The sequence below is a fragment of the Zingiber officinale genome, chromosome 5B, assembly GCF_018446385.1.
Source record: "Zingiber officinale cultivar Zhangliang chromosome 5B, Zo_v1.1, whole genome shotgun sequence".
NCBI lineage: Eukaryota > Viridiplantae > Streptophyta > Magnoliopsida > Zingiberales > Zingiberaceae > Zingiber > Zingiber officinale.
The window spans coordinates 19,319,451-19,344,013 of record NC_055995.1 but is presented as its reverse complement, the minus strand read 5'-3'; the positions used below and the strand labels follow the sequence as shown (position 1 = coordinate 19,344,013).

The window sequence follows — 24,563 nt, the reverse complement described above, 5'->3', positions numbered from 1 at the left end:
CTCGAGGAGAAGGCCAAAAAATGGGTTCGGATGAGCCATATTCCGGATGGCCGAAATCACCCAAGCGAATGGAGCTGGATCGGAGGAGAACTGGACAACCAACAAGTTGTTGACTGTCTAGGCGCTCGACCAAGTCCAGGTGCCCAGAAAGCCCTGGGTAGCCCAGGCGCCTCCTTGATGTGCCCTTGTTCAGGGCCACGTTAGCACGGTCCGAGCGCCTGGAGCTAGTCCAGGTGCCCGGACCAGAAAATTCTATCTTCGACAAGCCGTTGTGAACTATTGCAACATGGATAAAACTTTATCCATGCCTAGGTGCCCGGAGCTGCCATGTCAGCAAACAGATATATTCAACCAGAAGACTATAAATAGAGCCCCGGTCTAAGGAGTTGACATCATCACCTATACACGAATTTCTTTACTGTTCTACTACTCTAATTGTAAACTGTCAACATTGTAAGAGACTACTTTACCTAAAGGAGATCTTCATAAGTGAGCTTTTCATAGTCTTTGATTAATAATCTTCTAATTGTAAACCAAGTAAATTTCTGTGTCTCTTTTTTTAATTAATTAGATTATTGATTCTTTTTATACAAGTGTTTGTCTTAATCAAGCTATAAGATCGAGAAAGGTTTGGTCTTATTTTTTTAGGGTAATTTACCCCTCTTGCTGGTGGCACGGGTCCTAACAAGTGGTATCAGAGCCAGACTCACCTCAGAAGGACTGACCGCCATCTAAAGCAAATGAAATGGCCGGATCTAACATCTACCCGCCGAAATTTGAGAGAGATTTCACGACGTGGGAAAAACGCATAGAGGTATTCTTCAAGGCCGATTTTGAAATATTACTAATTATAAAATATGATGTTGTAGCACCTAGGGATCAGTATAGAGATGAGAAAGAAGAGTACACATGGACGAAGAAGGATTAGGCTGACTTCATGGCTAATAAAAAAGTAGAGTTCCATCTACTTAGTGTTCTTCCGCCTCAGGAGGTCAGTCGGATCGGAAGCTACGACTCTGCCAAAGATTTATGGGAGAAATTCCTAGAGCTTCACGAAGGTACTTTGGAAGCTAAACTAACAAAGTGAGACATCCTCCGAAGTCAACTGACGAACCTTCGGATGAACAAGGGAGAGAAGGTATCCCAACTCCATGCAAGAATCAAAGATCTGATCACCCAGCTCAACAATTTGGAGAAAAGGTAACAATGGTGACTCCTTAAGGTATGCACTTAACGCTTTTATGAGAACTCAAGAGTACTCATCCTTAGTAGATGTTTACTACATCTCTAAGGACCTCGAGACAAGTACTCTTGAAAACTTATTTTAAGCTTTTGAACTTCATGAGTCTCAATGTATAGATTCTCAGGAAATAGAAAAGTCAAACAATATTACTCTAAAAGCCAAGAAGGATAAATCAGACGCCGACACTTCCCTCGAAGATGATGAAATAATATATATGGTAAGAAAATTTAAGAAATGTGCAAAGATCGGATCTCAACGAAGAAGGAAGGGAGTGCATTCAGTCGACTGATAGAAGGTCCGGTCGACCTAACAGATCAGTCAACCGATGGGTTTATCAGTCGACCGAACCATGCTTATAAAAGGGGAGTTTGAGGTTCGAGGCAAATCATTAGTTTTTGATTTATCTCTGTGCAAATTCTCTGTTCGTGCTACTGCTATGCTTCTCATCTTCAAGCGAGCTACTCCATCCAAAAGTGGCGACCAAGCTTCATCTTCTATTCTTATCGGTATATTTATTTAAGCTTGCATTGTATTTAACTTGAAAGAAGATAGTAGTCTGTTACTATCTTCTACTTGTATTTGTATGCATTGCTTTTTTTTCAAAGATTTCTGAAAGAAGAATCATAGTGGATTGCCCAATGGTGTGATCAAGGATTTCGGGTCTTGGAGTAGGAGTCGACCTAGGCTCTGAATCAAGTAACCAACTTGTGTCATCTGTATTGCTTTCATTTTAATTTTTTATGCTTATTCTAATTTGTTTTACAAGCAAAAGAAAAGTTTGTAACGTGCGATATTTAACCCTCCCACTCTATCTCATCTTTCAATCCTCCAGTAGTAGATGTTGTTCTGAAGTTGCTAGTCAAAGGCCTTTATATAGGCCTATTCTGGGCACTTGGAACCCCTCTGTGCACTTGAACCGTTGCTAACGTAGCGATCTCTCGTCAAAACTTTATCTGTCAAGTTTATGTATCTTCGGGCGCTTGGACCCCCTTCGGACGCCTGGACCATTAATGTAGGTTCAGTGAGTTATCGTGCTCCAACTCAGCTTCTCGATGATTTTTCTAGTCCAGACGCCTGGACCAACTCTGGGTGCCTGGCCAGGCCACCCAGATGAGGTTGGTTCAGGCACCCAGATTAGCTCTCGGCACTCGGATCCCTTCTGAGTGCCCGGACTCCTTTTTTTCAGCAACTTCTTTCCTGTAAAAAAGGGTTAGTCTAGACAACAAAAAAATATGTTTATCATATAAAACAAAGTTATCACAATACAACAGGATAATAATAGTAATTAGATTCTATCTTTGTGAGACCAGGATCTAGTCAAGATTTCAGCTTAGGTTTCCTAAATAAACATAAGCTAGGTCGACACCTACAGTTCCATTAATCGGGAACACATCCTCACTTGATCTCTCCTACAGTTGATTACCTCCACTTACTAACAACAGTCGCTTGACTTGTCTTTGACCCACCAGGTCTTCCCGCAGTTGTTAGGTCCTGCGAACCTAACTGGATTTCGACCGGTTGTTAGGTCTTGCTGACCCAACTGATTTTCCTTCCAGATATCAAATCCCGTGGACCAATCTGGACTTCACACCAACTATTGGGTCTTGCGGACCTAGCTAGATTTCAGCTTGGTGTCAGGTCCTTCAGACCCATCAACTCCTACACACTTGGTAAAGTAATTAGACCATAAAACATTCCAACTTTAATCCACTTATTATTCATCAAAACCTGAGTTAAATCATTAGTGCAAACTGTACCAACACTCTAAACCCTTAAGAATTGGCGTGTAGAAATATGCACAAACTCTCCTTTATTTGGATTCTCCTTGAGATGATTTCTACTTTCTAATCGATTAATTTTTTCCCCAATTGATTGCCACTTCATAATTCTTCTGTTCACCCTGCAGAATGACTCTTTTTTAAACTCCCGATTGATTCGTGAGCCATATCAATTGATTAGTTAGTATCTAATCGATTACCCAATTGATTCCATAACATTTCGTGCTCTTGCGAAAAAGACCCCAATCGATTTCCTCAATCGATTGGCCTTAGGGTTAATCGATTTACCAATTGATTCCAAACCCTACTATTTTTCATAAAAATAGCTTCTAATCAATTAGGCAATCAACCTAATCGATTATAATAGTTCCCAATCAATTAGGTAATTTGCCTTATCAATTCGAACATCTTCTGTTCGAATCTCATCTCTTGCCAATCGATCACCCTAATCCATTGACACTACTCAATCGATTTGAGCACCAAAACCCTAAGATTCGGGTTTAGAGTTTGTTAATCGATTCTACTCCTTAGCAATTGATTACTAACCCTAATTTCTACCTTTCTGAGGCTGAAATTACATCTTGCCTAGTATCTAGTTGACCTCAACCTATCAGGACTTCCATTGCCCAACATCCGGTTATCTATGACCTATTGGGACTTCTCATTACCTAGGATCCGGTCAACCTTGACTTGCCAAGGTTTTTTCACCAAGTGTCTAGTCAATCTTTGACCAACTTGGACTTTCCATCTCATACCAAGTGTTATTGGACTTTCGATCATTAAGTGTCTAGTCAGCCTTTGATCTATTAGGATTTTCCCCTTATCTAGCCCTACTAGGACTTCCATTGCCTAGTTCTCAACTAGGCCCTTATTGCCTAGTCACACTAGAGCTTCCATTACTTAGTTTTTAACTAGGTTTTTACAGCCTAGTTCCGCTAGGACTTCAATTGCCTAGTTTCTAATTAGGTCTTCACTATCTAACTCTGTTAGGACTTCTCATTGTCTATCCTTCAATTAGGATTTCCCATTGCCTAGCCTCTTGTTAGGACTTTCCGTTGCCTAATCTCCAGTTATGATTTTCCGTTGCCTAACTTCCAATTAGAATTTTCTCAAACAAGTATCCTATCCTCTTTTGACCTATTTGACTTCTCTCTCACATATTTTCAAACATTGAAATTCAAACTTGAGTAAACTCGAGCTTAATCAAATTGGCCAACTTTGACTTGAGGATGATTGCACCAACATTCTTATCTTAGTGTCTACTCGATGGATTTTGTTTGCCCCCAATCTAATTTTAATTTAGCACCTTTACTTCATATCTAATTTATTTATTTATTTTATTAAAAAAAGTTAATACTTAACTAAATTTATATAGATTAATCAAAATAAAGGGCTGGGCTATAATCTAGTAATGCCTTAACTTACATCCGTCTCTGGCCATGGCCACGAGTGAAGGCTTGCACGTGAGACGATGGGAGTGAGGCAATGTATATGGAAGAAAATAATAATAATAATCAAAGAGAGAATAGTTTTTTTTTTTTCAAAAATTACTAACTCATTTTAAATCTATTTAATCTAATTAAATTTGGTTTGACCATAACTTAGTCAAATTAATTGTTCAAATTAATTCTAATTTGAATCAATATATTTCTTATCTCCGCCTACTCAATGGATTTTGTTCAAACCTAATTTGATTTTAATTCAGCACCTACACTTCTTGTTCAGTTCATATCTAATAAAATTTATATAAATAATAATAAAAAAGGCTAGGCTAGTCCATATGTACATCCATCCCTGATTATAATTTTTTAATTATTACAACGTGAATATTATTAAATAAGATAAGACTATTATAATAATTATAAAATTATAATTGTTATAACTATAATAGTAACTATAAAATTGTACTATTTATAATATTATAATAGTTATAATTTTATAATCGTTCAATAGGTATTTATCATGTTGATATAATTAATAGAGTGATTTGTAATTTAGTGTGTGATAAGAAATAACAATATCGAATAATATAATTACAAGTGAGAGGGGGGGGGGGACACTTTTTGATTAAAAAAAGAAAAAGAAAAATGGGATTTAAAAACGTGCTCCTCTGAGTTTTATTTTTTATTTTTTAATTTTTTTATGTCAGTGAGGGTATTGTTACAGTTTTAAAACTACGAAGTATATTTTTAAAAGAAAGAGAACAACTAGGGGAGGGGGTGCAAAGTAAATTTGTTCAATAATGGTGCGTGCCATGCTTTCACATTTAAGCTAAAAACACGAAACGAGATCTCTCTCAATCAGTGTGTTGAAAGTGTGCACCATGAAACCCAAACCATCGTTCTTTCTCTTTCCCCAAACATCAAGTTCCCCTCTTCCTCCTCGCCGCTAAATTCGACCTCAAGCTACGGCAATGGATTCCAGGGCGGAGGCGGAGCGCTCCATGTAAGTTTCTACAGCTCAATCCCATCGCCTTTTCCCTTCTCGCTCTGTCTTGATTTGGGGCTTCTCTTAAAGGTTCGAGACAAGCCACGTCCTCGGCGCTCTCCTCGCCTCCTCCCCTTTGCTGACTCAAGCGTGGAGCCGCTCCCTGCGTGCCAATGCTGTCAACGCGAGATTCGTTCTCGACAGGAGCGACGACGCGGTCTTCGTCGCCTTCTCCGGGGCGCATACAGACGCTTCGCCGTCCGCGGCCTCGTCTGGCTTCGGCGGTGGGTTCTTCGAGCTTGTTCCCCTTTACAGTGGCGCGCATGAGCTCTTTGAGCCGCTGGGCGGAGGCGAAGGGGACGACGGCGGGCAGCCGCCGCCGGTCCTCCTCCAGGCCGGTGCCCTCCGCCTGTTTATGAGCTTGTACCATAGCTCCGAGTTCCAGGTCTGTCCTCGATTTTTTCCCCCTTGGATTAGGGTTTCCTATGCTCCTAATTTAATCAAATTAGGGTCGTTTTTTTATTTCACCAAATCTCCTAAATTGCATCATTACTTGAATATGATGATCCTTTTTTCCTTTTTTTTTGAGTGGAAGAAAAAATTGATCTTTGGACTTCGAGATGCATGCGCCCTCTTCCTTGGTGTCAATTGCTGGAAAGTTTTGAAAATTAAATATCAGCACAACCTTTAGGTGTAGCACTGCACCTTCTTATGGTAAAGTATGCCAATCTGGGCATGGGATTTGTGAAAAATGACGGGTCCAGAGAGAATTCAAGATGCATTCTACGTTTTTAAGCCTTGTAGACTGCAAATTCATCAATATTTTCGTTTCTTTTTTCCTGATACAAAAAGAAGGTTTTTGCCATGACATCCTCGTTTAATGTTATTTCTGTTTATGTCTATAAGATCTACAGTAGAGGCTGAGATATATATTGCTGCATTATATGCGTAGAAAGACGGTCCATTCCTAACAACGAGAGTCAGCAAGTTTCGAGAGAAGATCTTTTGGTCCACAAAAAAGTTACTTCCAATTATGGCTAGATTGTAATTGCGATCCGGCCGCAATTGATTGTGATTCCTTCATGGGTTCACCGTCCCCACCAAGTTATAATTTGGGTCGGAGCGGGCGAGGCAAGCGTCCAAGTTGCCGGGCATTGAGTGGGGGCGGCCTTTGGCAGCCCGCTCCGACCCAAACTATAATTTGGTGGGAACGATGAACCCATAAAGGGATCGCAACCAATTATGGTCGGATCGCAATTACGATCCGGCCGCAATTGAGAGTGGACCATCCCCTGGTCCACTTTTTTGTGGACCAGGATATCTGGTCTCGCAAGTTTCAGTCAAAATAGGCTGATTGTCCATTCTTGGAGATGCTTCCATCAAGTATACCAACAAAGTCTTCCCAGCGAAGTCCAGTCTTACATTAGGAAGATTATGATGGCAGTTTATTGCAAGTTTGACCCGCTCTCCACCATCAAATTATCTTGTGATCTGTTATATACTCCTTTTGTTTTTCATTTTCGTCAGTATTAAAAGTTGTTACTGCAATTCATTCCACATGTCATGTATACCATTTACCATCCTTCCTGAGTTTTAATAACTAAAATTGATCCGGTAAGATGCAATACTATGATAATCGGATTTTATTTTTCAAGGATATACCATGATGCTTTGTTGACATAACTTGATATTTGTCATATCAAAATAACATGTTATTTTGTGTATGTAGAGTTGTGGTTATTTCTTTGCTTGAAATGTTTAGGTGCTGATATCAGAGACCAAAAACAAGTCCGTGGTATTGACTGGTCACTCTGTGGGAGGTTGCATGGCCTCCCTTTTGGGCCTCTATTTCCTATGCGCATCATCTGCTCGGGCAAATGCTCCAACGCCTGCTTCACTCCTCTGTATCACATTTGGGAGCCCAATGATAGGGAATGAGACACTCTCTCGAGCAATTCTTAGAGAACGATGGGGTGGAAGGTTCTGTCATGTTGTCTCACAGCATGACATCATGCCGAGGCTGCTCTTTTGCCCTCTCAACTCCATGCCTAACCAGTTTGCTACCTTAATTCACAATCTCATGCAATCATGGCAAGTTTCAATGTGTAATCCTCAGTCCTCAAGATCCACATTGGGCATGTCTGACAACCAGAAAGCAGAGCTGCATCATTATATATCTATGCATATCAGTGAAGCGGCAGCAGAGCAGAAGCATCACATGGATATTTATCGACCATTCGGAAACTATGCTTTATGCTCCACAGAAGGAGCAGTGTGCATCAGTGATCCATTGACTGTTGTGAAGATGCTCCAACTAACGTTCATGACAGGTGATGCAAGTAGCAGCATGGAGGAGCAGCACATTTCCTATGGGGATCTCGTGTCAAAGTTATCAGAAAACCTACAATTCAAAAAGAGACTCCACTCTGAAGAATATGAAACCAAGTCTAACTATAGCGTGGGGGTCTCACTGGCACTGGAGGCATCAGGCCTTGGAGTGCAGGTAGATTGGTATTTTTTATACTATTAATCTTTTATTCTCTTTAAAAAAAGTTAAGCACTTAAGCCAATAGTAGTTGGCCTTCAATTGTCTTCCTTTCACAGTATTAGGAGAAAAAAAAAAAATCAAGGTATGCTTTTTGAAATATACTATTTATATGTTTAAAAGCAGTCTACTTAACTGAGATGAATGTAAGGTTGAGTCTAAGTTTGCTCTGACATTGTTGCATTTGAGATTCTGAAACCTTAAACCAATGACTTACCAGTCGTTCAATATAGCAGGACATGGGGGCCACGGAGGCACGAGAATGGCTTGAATTGAGCATGTGTCGGCGCCCGAATCTAAACAGTGCCAGTCTAGCTATAAAGCTAGCCAAGGTGACACCATGCCGTGCTCAGATTGAGTGGTATAAGGACTTGTGTGATGATGACATGGGCTACTATGATTGTTTCAAGCTCCGGAAGGCGCCCAAGCGTGATAGCAAGGTTAATATAAACCGCATCAAGCTTGGGCATTTCTGGGACAGTTTGCTCTCTATGCTGCAGGACAACAAGCTGCCACACAACTTCTTGAAGCGCGACAAGTGGGTCAATGCTGCTCAATTCTACAAGCTCCTAGTTGAGCCCCTGGACATTGCCGAATACTACCGGTGCCAGCTCTACAAGACCAGGGGCCACTACCTGAACCATGGCAGGGAGAGGAGGTATGAGGTGTTTGACAAATGGTGGAATGAGGAGAAGGCTGCCAACCGGAAGAGGAGCAAGTTTGCTGGGCTGACGCAGGACTCATGTTTCTGGGCCAAGGTGGAAGAAGCAAGAGAATGGATCGAGAATGCTCAGGGCGAGAAAAACCCCACCAAGTTGGTGAAGCTTTGGGAGAACATCAATGGCTTCGAAAGCTATGCAAATGGATTGATCGAGAGAAAGGAGGTGTCGATCGACGTGTTGGCTCCAAGATCGAGCTTTAGCATTTGGGTGAATGCGGTGAAGGAGATGAAGCTGAAGCAGGCATGCAGTGTACCTTCTTCGACTGTTCTAGTTGGAGTAACTGGAGGCATGTAAGGTATGCAATTATATTTTGAAATTAACACTAGTAATACAGTTTATACTTAGAAAAATTAGCATTAGTGTTCTTAATCAGTAGTGATAAATCATCATTATATAAAATGGAGGTTTTATATCAGTGTTCTGATCTGATTACATTGTACAGTTGAATAATTGTTTAAGTTATGGTATGCTAGTCATGGATGTCAATTTCTTATAACTCATTTTCGTTATGAAAGTTTCTGAAACATTTGGTTAGTCACAAGTTTTTAAAATCCCTGAAATCAGACTAATGGACTGGGTTGCTAACTTAAGCTATAACTGAAACCACTGAAATCAGACAAAGGCAACAAGAGCTTTAAATGTTGGATTGATAGCAGCCCCAACAAAATTGAACTTACCGCAACAACTGCACGTACAATTATAATTCAGTTATAATTGTTTTAAAAAAAACAATTTTGCATCATAAATATATCAAATACAATTCATCTTCCATGTAAGCCTTGAAAAATATTATGTATTGACTTAGATGCTGTGCTATACGAAACGGTTTAGCAATTCGCTATGCCACCATAAATACATTCTAATTATATTATAAATTCCTTTGATTTAATAAATAATTTATCAAACTGCTAAAAACAATATCCTTCATATAGATTGGTTACATAAATGTAATCAACATATTAATTTGAGCAATTATAATGTTAATTTATAATGCTAAGAAATTACTTTCCAATTATGTTTTAATAAAAGGCCTTATAATTATTCCAGCAAAGCAACTACACCACGCACGAAAGCGATTGCCTTAAGGCTACGTTTGATTTGGTGTAATGTAATCTTACTTGTAATGTAATCAAATTTGTAATGTAATGTAATGTAATGTAATCTTGATTACATTACTATGTTTGGTAATGTAATGTATGTAATTTTTGATTATTATAAAATGACAAAAATATCCTGCGACCTCTACCGATGGCCGCCGCACCTGTGCCGGAGCTTGCGGCAACCGGCGACGGTGACGATCGATTCAACATCCTTCATGAGTCTTGATTACAAGGACAAAGATTGGTCTGGCAAATCACCGCATTATCATGGTTTATTTCCCAATCAACCATGAAGAGTCTTCCATTCTTCAAAGTGTTGCGCAAGGCCACTCGATTCTTATGGGATAAGAAATGTGAACAAGCTTTCACAGAACTGAAGACTATTTGACTAACCTACCTGTTATGTCCAAGTTTGCGGTGGGAGAGCTCCTATGGCTATACTTATTAGCTTTGGAAAGGGCTCTTAACTTAGTCCTAATATGACAGGAAGTTAACACTCAACAACTTGTCTACTTCTCAAATCATTTACAAAAAGATGTCGAAGCCTAGTACACAACACTGGAAAAGCTAGATCTATCTCTGATAGTGATGGCCCTCCGATTCTGACTCTACTTTCTTTCGCATCTCATCACGGTGCTCACCAATAGAACCTTAGGTTAGATGCTGACTAATCCAAAAAAAAAAAGTGAAAATAAAGTAAAGGATAGTTTGATTTTACTTAGATTGTAGTCTAATGACAACTACTTTAAGACCCACAATCTTTAATCACTTCCAATGGACAAACTAATATAGTTCTTCTCTCTAAAAAACTTTCAGAGAAGAAGCAATTTCATACAAGTATAAGATGAGCAGTTACAATAATATGCAAGTACAATAACGAATATACCGACAACGAAGAATGTATTTTTGGTGTAAGTTGTCGGATAGCCTCTCGACATAGTAGTAGCAGAATTTGCACGCACAACAATAATAAAGATAAGATGAAGCAATGAGTAAGATTGTTGTTCAACTCGGACCCTTAGTGCTTCTTTTATAGGTATCGTTCAGTTAATTGAAAAACTATTCTATCAACTAAACCTTTCGGTCGATAGAACCTCTTATCTGTCGACTGAACTCTATCCCTTTTCTTATTTATTCTGATCCGATTTGTTTGATCCCATGATTTACACTGTTCGATCAACTAATCATGTGTATCCATTGATGGAACCCTATGTATACCTTTTTAGTGCGATTTGATCTGATCGATTATCGTTATCTTTTATGGATCGGTCAACTGATCCCACTGATTCATTGACGGAAAAAGCTACATACCATATTTGTTGATCTTCAATCTAATCTATGCCACGCTAGTAGGATCAGTCGATAAAACCCAGTTATTGGTCGACTGGACATTTGGTTAAATAAAAACTTTGTTTATCTACAAAACAAAGTTAGTAAAGCACAATAATAATAGTAGCCTTGCAAAACAGAGTTAGACAATAAATGAAATAGATGTATGAGTATGACAATTAGGACTGTCTCGATTTTAACTTAGACATAACCGTTGGTTTCTTCAGTTGGATCAGCGCCTAAGGTTTATCCTAATTGAGACACGACCTCACAACTCTACTTCAAGAGATTACCTCAACTTATCTGCCAACTATCTAGTAATTCAAATCTATTTGGACTTTCTTATATCTTTCTTAGTGTCTGATCAACTAAATCAACTAAGACTTTCCTACAATATTGAGTTAGCACTATAAATATAAAGTAGTGTTAGTAGTATTCAAGATTCACTATTCTAGTTGATTGCACGCTGTTGACTAGAAACCTTTCAGTCTTATTTGCTTGGAGTTCACTCCTCCAAGACTTCTCATTACCTAAAGTTTACTCTCCTAGGGTTTTTCTTTACTTAGAGTTCACTCTTCCAAGACTTCTCACTTATCTTGAGTTCACTCCCCTAGGGGTTTCTCTTTGTTTGGAGTTCACTCTTCCAAGACTTGTCTCTAGCTAGGGTTCACTCCCATGGGGTTTTCCTTTGCTTGGAGTTTACTTCTCCAAGACTTTTTACTTACGTAGGGTTCACTCGTATAGTGTTTTTTGTTTGTTTGGTGTTTACTCCTCAAAGATTTTTCACCTACTTAACCTCCAGTTAAGATTTTCTTTTACTTAACCTCCTGTTAAGACTAATCACTCAGTAGACTTCTCACACTTGCTAGTCATTTATTCAATCTTGACCTAACTAGACTCAATTAAATATATTATCAAACAATTATTAAAATCCTGAAAGTCAATAGCACCAACACTTCCTAACTGAGTCATCCAACTAGTAATTGCTAATGAATTGAAAGACCTTTGTGGATGGATCGACCACCAAGAAGGGAAACATAGTCAGAGTTTTACTATTCTCACCCTTGAGAGACACCCTATAACTAGCCAGAAAGCTTCATTTCAAGGCCTCAAATAATAAAGACTAGTATGAGGCCTTGCTTGCCGACCTATAAGCCGCCAAACATGTGGGAGCTATCAAAGTCCTCATTCACTCTGACTTGCAGTTAGCAGCATAACAACTCAAAGACATTTTTGAGATTCGTAATGACCTGCTCCGATGTTATATTGAAGCCTTTGAGAAGTCGAAGAAGGATTTTCGGGAAGTCATCCTCCAAAAGGTGCCTTGAGCGAAAACCAAAAGGTGAATGAGTTGACTAAAATGTCCATTGCCTTGACAACTTGGGAGGTAGAAGAGCCCATAATACAAGATCAACTAGTCGCTCGAATTGATCACGAGACTCACTGAAGAAACCAGACTAATTGGAGAACTTGTCTCATTTCCTTCCTGAGACACAGGACTCTACCCGATAACTCTTAATAGGCTAGGACTCTCAAAAGGCATGTTGCATGATTCATTTTGGTAGGAGATGTCTTATACAAGCTTGGATTTTCTCACCCTGTTCTTAGGTGTTTAAGCTCTAAAGACGTTGATTATATCATGGGAGAGATCCATCGAGGTTGCGGTGAAAATCACACTAGGGGTTAGACTTTGGTCCGAAAGTCCTACTAGCCGATTGCTTTTGACCTATGTTGCAAGCTGATGCAACTTGACTAGTTGACACATGCCTCAATTGCTAGAAGCATTAGCTTTTGCCTCACCAACCCATTGATTTGTTGAAGATCTCTACAATATCTTTGCCTTTTGACTAATGGGGAATGGACATCGTGGGTCCCTTCTCAACATAACCTTATTAGAATTTTTTTCTTAGTTATGGTTGACTATTTTTCTAATTGGGTACAAGTCGATCCTTAGCTCAAATTATAGAGAAGGTCATTCCCAAATTTTTGTGGCAAAATATAGTGTGTCAGTTTTGTATCTCTCACAAACTAGTATCGGATAATGGACGATAATTCCAAGTCTGTGAGCTTAAAGGCTAGTGATGTCAGGACTTTGGTATCCATTACACTTTTATCTCAGTCTATTATCCTCAAGCAATGGTTAAACAGAAGTAGTCATTCGAGAACTCATCTGAGAATTGAAGACCAATCTACCATATCAAAATTGGGTAGACAGAAGAACTTCCCAATGCCCTCTGGGTTAATCAAACAACCCTGTGCAACAACACCAAGATGACTCCTTTCCACTTAGTTTATGGTAGAGAAGTAGTAATTCCAGTCGAGATTGGTCTCAAATCAGCCTGGATCAGCACATATGGAGATGTTGAGGAGAACTCAGTCAAGAGACTTCTCGAACTGGACCTTGTTACAGAGACTTGGGAGAGAGGAAATATGCCTCGTAGCCTACGGACAATGCATGTGTCAAGCATACAACACACATGTTATCCCTCTCTCTTTCTGTGGGATATACTTGATGCGAGTGCGTGCTTGAACATGTTTCATAAACATACGTAGCAGAAAATGAAAGAATAATAATTCCTAATTATTATATCACATACACCACACGCATACAAGGATACAACATGATAAACATGATCACATAATTAAAATTTTTACGGAAAGTAAATTTACGCTAGGTATATCTTATGGATGACCTGTAACGAGAAGGACATCAATCGTAGCGACATTGTCGAACCTTACCTCTATTCATATTCACGTCGAGCTCCTCAAGACAACTCTATGAGTATAAGTCTCTCATTCGGAAATTACTAGCTACGAGCGAAGAAGAGAGATCAAGAGGAAGAAGAAGAAAAGCACACAAGGGAGAGTTTTTCTCCCTTGTGATGGTCATGGCAAAAAGAGGGAACACCCTTTTATTAGCGGCGGGAGAGAGAGGAGAGGGAGAGGAGGATTGGGTTTCTAAAAATCCAATCAACCAAAATAATGAAACTTATTTCTAATTCTCTCCTAATTATATCTATATATAATACTCTTTAATGAGTTGGATTAGAAAATCTAAATCCAACCCATTATCCCTTAACTAAAAATTAGCCCATTAACCCCTTAGTTTAGTTCACAACTAAACCAAGTTGGTTCATGACTAATTCATGATTAAACTAAATATGGTTTAGCTTTACCATAAGAGATGTAGCCCATCCGCGCATCCATCATGATAAATATTTTCATATTTGTCTTATGTATGGTCGAACCAAACATTTATATATTGATCTAAGAATTCTATTCTTTAACTTATTTTATGTCTTTTAGAAACTCATTAGTGCGTGTGACCCAATAGGTTCCCGATTTATCTTGGTCGTCCATAGTTAACTACTTAATTATAGAATGATCATGAGTAGCACCTAGTAGTACATCATAATCTCCAATTATTTGAAAAATCATAGTTGATCTAAGAACTAATTCTAAACCCTTCAGCAACTATAGTGAGTCTTGTCTTGTTCCTTTCACTCGTCTTATACTCACTTGGTTCAGGACATGGTTTATGTGTCTGTCCTCACTAGACTGACTACGTCACACCTAGCCCAAGTAATATTTCCTCATTCTACAAATTCAAATAACTCATACATGTGTACAAGAGTCTCATACTCTTAATATGTGATGCTTTGGCCAAAGACTTTGAGTAATAATTCTAACGAGTGACCATAGGGTATACGTCTACTCGCAAGGAGCGGTGAATCCTCTGTGGGCTATTCAAAAATCTTCGAGAATTTTGACTTATACCCAATCATCCCAAGTCCACACCTCAATGAGGTGCTTGTTTAAGATATCAAGTATAAGTCTCCATGACCAAGATGACTTTTATACCTCAAGTCAAAGGAAACTTGCATTTGAGTTGCAGTAAGAGATTCACAGGTATATCCATATATAGATAACTATATGAAGTCTTACAGCTAGTCACTCTAATGAACTAGTTACCATAACTAGCATCCATATTTAACTCTCGATATCCCAATGTCTCTAGCCATTGAGAAAATAACTGCTTGGTGAATCAAGGAGTATAACTCGTGCTAGTCTTACAGAATTTATGATGTCCGAATGCATCAATTCGATGACTAGGGAAATTCTAATACATTCATAATTGTACATATAGAGATAACTACTAGTTGTGATTCAATCACAATTTCTCTCATGCTATGAATTATATTATAGACATTTAATAAATGAGTCTAAGACAATCAAACATATAATATACACTCAAATAGTGAATCTATTGGAGAATCAACAGAGAGCGATAGAGGGGAGGTGAATATTGCTCCTTTAAAACTCTTTTCTTTTCGTAACGACTCGTAGAATAAATATCAAAGTGGAAGTGAAAAACAAACAAAAGACTCAAGTGGTTACTTGATTCGAAGCCTACGTCAACTTCTACTCCAAGACTCGCCATCCTTGATCGCACCGTTAGATAATTTATTATAATCCTTCTTTCCGAATACTTTGGAAAGAAGTAATTCGTACAATGAATAATATAAGATAGTAATAGCCTACTATCTTATTGAAATTAAGTACAATGCAAGCTATATAAAATTATACCGATAAGGAGTAGATGATTAAGAGTGTCGTCACTTCTTAGTGTAGCAGCTTGCATATGGAGTTGCGACGCAGAATAGTTGAATCATGAGCAGAATGGGATAAAGTAATGTTTAGAGAGGTGTATCAGCTTGGTGCTCGAGGCTTACTTTTATAGGTATTGATGGTCGACTGAAAAATCATTCAGTCGGCTGATCCATTTGGTCGACCGAACCATCTATCGGTCGACTGAACACTGTGCTTTCCTTCTTCGCTAAGATCCGATCTTCATCTCATTAATAGCATTTATTGTTTGGTTGATCGATCACCTTGTTCGGTCGACCGAACAGTGTAGTTTCCCTGTTCATTAAGATACGCCATTAAGTCTTCATTAATGCAGAGATTGTTCAGTTGACCGATCCTTGGGTTCAGTCGACCGATCAGCCTGGTTTCTTTCTTTCCTTTGGCTCGAGTATGCTCTCTGCCATGTCATCATGGTTCGGTTGACTGATTCCTAGGTTCGGTCGATCAATCATACTTTGATCAGACTTGCTTTGTTATGCTCTAGTCTGATTTCTGGTGTGAGTCAACCTAGTTCGGTCTACCTGATCTAGTGTTCGGTCGACCGATAAACTTTGGTTCCTGCAAAACAGAGTTAGAACGAAAGCTCCTGCAAAACAGAGTTAGCACAATAATATATGAATAATAGTAAGATGCATGAGTAGTAATAGACAGTAAAACTACCTTGATTTCAAGTTAGAAACCTTCCCGATTTATTTAGTTGGATCAGCGACCTAGACTTTTTTCCTTCCCAGAACACGTCCTCACTGTCGCTCTTCTCCAGGTCCTTACCTCAACCTATCTGCCAAACTTGGTCTTCCAGACCTGTTTGGACTTTCTCTGTTCATTGTCTAATCTCTGATCCACTAAGATTTTTCCTGCAATACTACATTAGCCAATAGAAATAATAGTAATACAGAATAATATGGTAAAGCTAAACTTAGAATTACCAAAATTTGCTAGTCTAATCGACCGCACCATCCTATCAACCTTGCTTGGAGTTCACTCTTCCAAGAATTCCCGTTACCTAAGGTTACCTCCCCCTAAGATTTTCTCCGTCTGGCTTCACTCCACAGAACCTAAAGCTACCTCCCTCTAGGGTTTTCTCTACCTGATTTCACTCACCAGGACTTAAGGTTATCTCCCCCTAGGGTTTTCTTCACTTGGCTTCACTCACCAAGACTCAGTATTGGATCGGCCCCCTAGGGATTCGATATTGGGTCCACCAGACCTATCGAATCCACCTGACTTCCACAATCTACTAAGATTTCCCTTGCCCAGCTGCAACTAGGACTTCTTTTTCCTAATCGTAGTTAGGACTAGTCATTCGGTTGACTTCTCACCCTTTTCTAGACGCGACTAGGACTTTCCTTGATCAAGCTCATTTAAACATATTCGTCAGACATTAAAACCTTGGAGGTCAATTGTACCAACAATCTTTCCTTGTCTGACATTTAACAAATATGCTTAAGTTAGGTCTATTCAAAAGATTTAAGTTTAGATTATTTAGCAATTGATTAATAATTTATAATTAATTTAGTTTTAATTTAAAGTTGATTTAGTTTGCCTTTATTTAATTTATTATTAAGTTAATGTTTAATTAATTTAAGTTTAAGTGATTTTGATTTTGAATTACATTTTATGTTTTAATTTATTTTAGTTTTAATTAAATTTTAATTCATTTAATAAATTTTGATTTAAAGTTTTAACTTGTTTAGTTACTTCAACTAAGTTTAAATTAAGCTAATTAGGTTTAAATTATTAAGGATTTTGAAAAGGTTGTTTAACCTATGTTAGATTCAAACTTAGCTTTGGGTTAATCAAGTAAGTTTTTTAAGGATAAGTTTTCAGTCAGTGGTGAGGCATATGGTCTTTCTGTGTATCAATGGTAGACCACTTTGTGAATACTTTTTAAAATAGTCCTGCCAAAAAAACTTAATACTAGATTTTGGTGTAACTAGCCCATGTTTGACTGGGGTAGCTTTGGTCAGATCTACTAAGTCTAGTGCACCAGGCAGAATACACAAGATTTAGCCTAGACATGCTTTCGGCAAAGCTTCCTTGACATATTATCATCCCAATCCATTCTGATGCTATATTGTTAGGGTTTGATAAACCTTTTATAACTAACTATTCTAAATTAACAGTATAAGGAGAAAATGCATGACATGGTATATAACAAGCAAGTATGCATGAACATGGCAAGTCAATCAATTCAAACAAGTTATTATTATTATTATTATTATTTGTTGGTGCAGCGGGGTCGACAAGAGGGGGTGAATTGTCTGCAAAACAAGGTATACCCTCCTCAAGACTTTCAACTAAAAAAGATAGCAACAATAATAAAAGAAATAACAAGAAATAAAAGGGAGACTAGAAATTAACTTGGTTACAACCCAGGGGGTTGTTAATCCAAGGTGGTGAGAAAGCGCACTAGAAAAGTCCCCTTCTCTGAAGGCGGAGAAGCCTTTTACACAATAAGAGAGCACAGAAGTTGCTAGGAAGTTGTTACAGAGTTGATTGATTAATTTCCTAGCTCTAGGAGCCTTTATATAGCTCTTGGAAATCTTATCTCGAGTGTTGAAGGTGCCTCCAAGAGGGTTGAGGGCGCCTCCAAGCAGTTTGACCGGATAAAGCTCTATCCGGTTGCAAACGGTCACGAAGATTGGGTCTGAGGCGCCTCCAATGCTCTTGAAGGCGCCTCGGACTAGTCTGATGCACCTTCAAGGTGATGGAGGCGCCTCGGACTGGTCGGAGGTGCCTCGGACTGCATGGTATAAATACTGCATGGTATAAATAGTTTTTAACTTCTCTTTTTCCACTTCTTCCGAAGCTCCGATCGCTTGGGTGATTTCGGCCAACTGAAATAGGGCTCACCCGAACCCAATTTCCGGCCTTCTCCTCGAGCAAGCTTCCGACCCGACTTCTCGTCCTTCGAACGCCGCACACGTTCTTCTCGTCCACCGGTATACTCTTCCGCAGCTTTTCATCCTTCGGATGCACCGAGCCCGTCGGCTCCCTTCCCGTGCCATCCTTCTCACTAGCTGCATCTTTCGCTCGACTTCCTGCGTTCCTAAGTTCCTGCACACTTAGACACAGTGATCAAATAACAAACAGGACCTAACCTAACTTGGTTGATCACATCAAAACAATCATGGGGTCCAACAATCTCCCCCTTTTTGATGTGCATCAACCCAAGTTCAAGTTAGGGTAAAACACACAAGTAATAATTTACAGAAATGATTAAACTACCAGTTTAAGCATAAATTTGCAATTAAAATAAATTGAAACATTAATTTTTGAAAAGAATATCATTTTATAAAAATTCAAACGGAATGTGAAAATATTTCTAACTCCCCCTTAACTTGTGCCTATTTCTCCACCTTTGGTCACAGCAAAAACGGGGTATAAAACATGTTCAAACTAAATTCTAAGTCTTTTAAAACAAATTTCTGAGACTTTTGAAAGAATTTTTAAGTTAAAAATAATTTAAAAATTTTCTAAGTTAAAACTTAAGCAAGAGAATTTTTTTTTTCTAATTTAGTTCTAATTTCAGAAGAAATTTTAACTTAGGCAAAAAATATTATTTGAGAATTTTCCTAAGTAAAAATTTTATGTAAGTTTAAAAATACTTTTGTTGAATTAAAAAAAAATGTTAAAGAAAAACTTTCTAAAGCATTATTTAATTCCAATTTTAATACTTTTCCAGAAAGTTAATTAAAAATTTTATTTCAATATTTTGGCTTCTAGGTCATGGCGAGGCACTAGACCTTCTTGGTTATTGGAACAACAACCACTTCCTTAGACAAAGCCTCATAAAGAAACTCATTGTTTAATTTTCTCACTGTAAGCTCTAACTTAAAAAAATATTTAGTCTAGAAATGATTTTGGAACCCAGTAAAATTTCATTCCTACTGGATTAATTAAGAACTTAGGGGATACATAGTTTCTAGGAACTTTTCTAAGTTGTCCCTGATACCTTTTAATATACCAATTTAATTTTCCATAAACTCTAAGTTTTGATTTTGGAAATTTAATTAAGCATGCTTGATTATTTTTTAATTTTTTAATTTTAATTTTTAATTTCTTATTTTCTTATTTTAAAATATCATACATTTCTAGTGGACATGTTTTTGTTAATTTTAATTTCAATTCAATATTTTCTTTTTCTAACTTTGCTAGATCTTTTGTAAGTGTTTCGATGCTTTCTCGGCTGTGATCAAAATTTATTAGTTTTAAGAAATTTATTGAAACGTCTTACCAGTAGCGCCACTTCGGTGTCGTCGATCGACGCTTCGGAGTCGGAATCGTCCTTTTCGGCTTGTAGGGCAATGCTGAGGTTTGACTTCTCTACTTATTTAGGCTCTGCAAGTCGAGACTTGTGAAGTTCGAAAGTAGAAAATAAACTTTCTAAACTACTTACCTCAAAGTCCTTAGAGATGTAGTAAACATCTACTAAGGACGCCCATTCTGGAGTTATAGGGAAGGCGTTGAGCGCATACCGGATGGAATCTCGGTTCGTTACTGATTCGTCGAGATTTGTCAGTTGCGTTATCAGCTCCTTGATTCTCGCTTGGAGTTGCGCTACTTTCTCGCCGGTGTTCATCCGGAGATTCGTTAGTTGAGTCTGGAGGATGCCACGCCTCGCTAGCTTCGCTTCTGAGGTGCCTTCGTGGAGTTCCAAGAATTTATCCCAGAGGTCTTTGGTGGAGTCGTAGCTTCCGATCCGACTTACCTCCTGGGGCGGTAGAACACTAAGCAAGTGAAATTCCGCCTTTCTGTTGGCCACGAAATCGGCTTGCTCCTTCTTCGTCCAGTTATATTCTTCTTTGTCTTTTGGCGATGTATATCCATATTTCATTATTAAAAGGATATCAAATTCGGTCTTAAAAAATACCTCCATTTTTCACTTCCATGTAGCGAAGTCTTCGTCGAACTTCCAGGGATGAATGTTCGCTCTGGTCATCGTCTTGATCTTTGTGCTTCAGTCGACGATTAGTCCCTTTGAGGCTGTCGGACTCTGATACCACTTGTTAGTATAGCGGGACCGACAAGAGGATGGTGAATTGTCTGCAAAACAAGGTATACCCTCCTCAAGACTTTCAACTCAAAAAGATAGCAACAATAATAAAAGAAATAACAAGAAATAAAAGGGAGACTAGAAATTAACTTGGTTATAACCCAAAGGGTTGTTAATCCAAGGCGGTGGGAAAGCGCACTAGAAAAGTCTCCTTCTATGAAGGCAGAGAAGGCTTTTACACAATAAGAGATCACAGAAGTTGCTAGCAAGTTGTTACAGAGTTGATTGATTAATTTCCTAGCTCTAGGGGCCTTTATATAGCTCCTGGAAATCTTATCCCGAGTGTTGAAGGCGCCTCCAAGAGGGTTGAGGGCGCCTTCAAGCAGTTTGACTGGATAAAGCTCTATCCGGTTGCAAACGGTCACGAAGATTGGGTCTGAGGCACCTCCAATGCTCTTGAAGGTGCCTCGGACTGGTCTGAGGCGCCTTCAAGGAGATGGAGGCGTCTCGGACTGGTCGGAGGTGCCTCAGACTGCATGGTATAAATACTGCATGGTATAAATAGTTTTCAGCTTCTCTTTTTCCTCTTCTTCCGAAGCTCCGATCGCTTGGGTGATTTCGGCCAACCGAAATAGGGCTCACCTGAACCCAATTTCTGGCCTTCTCCTCGAGCAGTCTTCCGACCCGACTTCTCATCCCTCAAACGCCGCGCCCGTTCTTCTCGTCCACCGGTGTACTCTTCCGCAGCTCTTTCGTCCTTCGGACGCACCGAGCCCGTTGGCTCCCTTCCCGTGCCGTCCTTCTCACTAGCTGCGTCTTCCGCTCGACTTCCTGCGTTCCTAAGTTCCTACACACTTAGACACAGAGATCAAATAACAAACAGGACCTAACCTAACTTGGTTGATCATATCAAAACAATCACGGGGTCCAACATTATTATTATTATTATTGATGTTTTATTGTTGTTGTTGTATTATTATTGCTAGTCTTATTATTGTTGTTTTATAATTATTATTATTATTGTTGATGTATTATTATTGAAGTTTTATTATTGTTATTGTATTATTGTGTTTTATTATTATTATCATTATTATTAGTATTATTATATCGTTGTTGTTATATTATTGTTTTAATGTTATTGTTGTTGTTTTATTATTATTATTATTATTATTATTATTATTATTAATAAGTAGTTTCATAATTAAAAGATACATGATTATAATTAGGTTTGTGGAAATTTTGTTTTAAATTTAATTTTAATTTGTAACCTATATCTAGATTTTGCGAGTTCATAAAATTATTAATAATATTTTCTAGTTTATCAATTTTATTTTTCAAAAGATTATTTTATTTTTCTAGTTTTCTAAAATTTAAATTTGTATTTAATTTTAAATTTTTACAGTTTAGTATCTTATTTTTATTTTTTAAACTTTTTGTTAAATTTAGTTTATTGTTAATTAACTTTAGATAATTATTATTTTTATTTAAATTTAAATTATTTTGAGTAAATAAATTTTGATTAACTAGATATAGGTCTTGATTAAGGTTTGGATTGACATGATCAATTTTAGTGATATTTGAATTATTTAAATTTTTATTAATTAAATCATTTTCATGCTTTTTTTATATTCATAGTACAATCTAAACAGAAAAGATCTAAAGCATACAAATTTCATATAAAATAAATTTATTTGGCTTAATTGCTCTTCCTAGATCCTTAGATCTTCTTTTCGGGTATTGAAATTTGTAATGACCCATTCTTTTGCATTTGAAGCATTTGATCTGATCCTTTCTTTTCTGGACTCTAGGCATCAATTCCTCCTTTGTCTCTGGTTGTGTAAATCGGTTCTTTAGACATTTACTTTTATAATAACCTTTTTCACTGCACTTGAAACATGTTATATGATCCTTAAATTTTGAATTGACAATTTTATCTTTTGAATCCTCGGTAGGATTCTCCCCCTTGATTGTTGCCATCTCGGATTTAAGCTTGGGCACTTGTTTTGAATCAAGGTCTAATACATCAGCTTCCTCCTCGACCATTAGCTCAATGAAGTTGATTTGGTCTTGATCTTCTAGGTCTGATTCTGAGGATAGCTCTCCAGATTTGAACTCTGATTCGAACTCACTTTTTCCATGATCTTCTAGTGTCAACGGAGTCTCGTGAAGCTCGATCAATTGGATCCACAACTCAAATGCATTCTTGTAATTTTCTAGCAGACACATATTTTTGTTAGGCAAAACACTAATTAAAATATTTGTTACCTTTGTGTTTGTTTTTGAGTTTTGAGAGGGTTATTTCAAGGCAATCCAGTTGTCAAAACTCTCACTTCCTATGAAAGATTCCATTCCTCGCCTCTAACAGTTGAAGTAGACTTGATCGTACGATGGAGGATCATAGATGCTTCGCTCTTCTTGATATGATAATGATATTCTTGCACAACGAAATTAACAAAAGGAATTTCCAAGACTCTCGTCTTGGGATTAGAAGTGTGAGATAAAGAAATAAGTTTAAAAGAAATCTCTTTAAAGGAAAAGAAAAAGTTTTAAAATTTACTCGAAAAATGGTTAAGTAATTTCAGAGCTATCAGGCTTTGATACCAATTGAAGGATCGAGAGGGAGTGATAGAAGGGAGGGTGAATATCGCTCCTTTAAAACCCTTTTCTTCTCGTAACCACTCGTAGAACAAATATCAAAGCGGCAGCTGAAAACAATACAAAAGACTCAAGTAGTTACTTGGTTCGGAGCCTACGTCGACTCCTATTCCAAGACCCACGATATTTGATCGCACCATTGGGCAATTCACTATAATCCTTCTTTCTGAAACCTCCGAAAAGAAGCAATTCATATAATGAATAATATAAGATAGTAACAGCCTACTATCTTATTGAAATTAAGTACAATGCAAGCTATATAAAATTATTCCGATAAGGAGTACATGATTAAGCGTGTCACGACTTCTTAGTGTAGCAGCTTGCATGTGGAGTTGCGACGCAGAACAATTGAGTCACGAGCAGAATGGGATAGAGTGATGTTCAGAGAGTTGTATTAGCTCGGTTCTCGAGGCTTGATTTTATAGGCGTTGATCGGTCGACTGATCTATTCGGTCGTTCGACCCTCTATCGGTCGACTGCACACTGTGCTTTCCTTCTTCGCTGAGATCCGATCTTCGCCTCATTAATAGCATTTATTATTCAGTCGACCAAACAGTGTAGTTTCCTTGCTTGTAGAGATAAGCCATTAAGTCTTCATTAATGTGGTGATTGTTCGGTCGATCGATCCTTGGGTTCGGTCGATCTATCATCCTAGCTTCCTTCTTTCCTTTGGCTCAAGTCTGCTCTCTGCATGTCATCATGGTTCGGTCGACCAATCCCTAGGTTTGGTCGATCCATCAAGATTGACCTAACTTGCTTTTTTCTGCTCTAGTCTGATTTCTAGTGTGAGTCAACTTGGTTTGGTCGACCGGACCTAGTGTTCGATCGACCGATAAACTTCAATTCCTGCAAAATAGATTTAGAATGAAACCTCCTGTAAAATAGATTTAGCACAGTAATATATGAATAATAGTAAGATACATGAGTAGTAAGAGATAGTAAGACTGCCTTGATCTTAACTTGGAAACCTTCCTGATTTCTTCAGTTGGATCAGCGACCTAGAGTTGGTTCCTTCCCGGAACACATCCTCATTGTCTCTCTTCTCCAATTGCTTACCTCAACCTACCTGCCAAACATGGTCCTCCAGACCTGTTTGGACTTTCTCTGCTCAGTGTCTAATC

The 24,563-nt window shown here is 38.2% G+C and overlaps 1 protein-coding gene across 2 annotated transcripts; it reads left to right on the top strand.

The window, feature by feature from the left end:
• The first annotated feature begins 5,310 nt into the window (after positions 1 to 5,310).
• Positions 5,311 to 9,211, top strand: LOC121984200 (lipase-like PAD4). 2 transcript variants are annotated; one of them, XM_042537023.1, is made up of 4 exons: positions 5,311 to 5,466; positions 5,539 to 5,893; positions 7,211 to 7,951; positions 8,230 to 9,211. In XM_042537023.1, exons 1-4 carry the CDS (start codon positions 5,435 to 5,437, stop codon positions 9,007 to 9,009), a joined length of 1,908 nt encoding a protein of 635 aa, XP_042392957.1. In that variant the 5' UTR covers positions 5,311 to 5,434; the 3' UTR covers positions 9,010 to 9,211. The 2 variants fall into 2 exon arrangements, with proteins under 2 accessions (XP_042392957.1, XP_042392955.1); XM_042537021.1 differs by having other exon boundaries at positions 8,227 to 9,211.
• The last annotated feature ends 15,352 nt before the right edge of the window (positions 9,212 to 24,563 follow it).

What these genes read in the sequence shown, in the direction of transcription:
- LOC121984200 (XM_042537021.1), top strand. Translation starts at nt 5,435, where the DNA reads ATGGATTCCAGGGCGGAGGCGGAGCGCTCCAT. An exon ending in GCGGAGGCGGAGCGCTCCAT is followed by an intron (nt 5,467 to 5,538) that starts GTAAGTTTCTAC and finishes CTTCTCTTAAAG; the next exon opens with GTTCGAGACAAGCCACGTCC. An exon ending in CATCAGGCCTTGGAGTGCAG is followed by an intron (nt 7,952 to 8,226) that starts GTAGATTGGTAT and finishes CGTTCAATATAG; the next exon opens with CAGGACATGGGGGCCACGGA.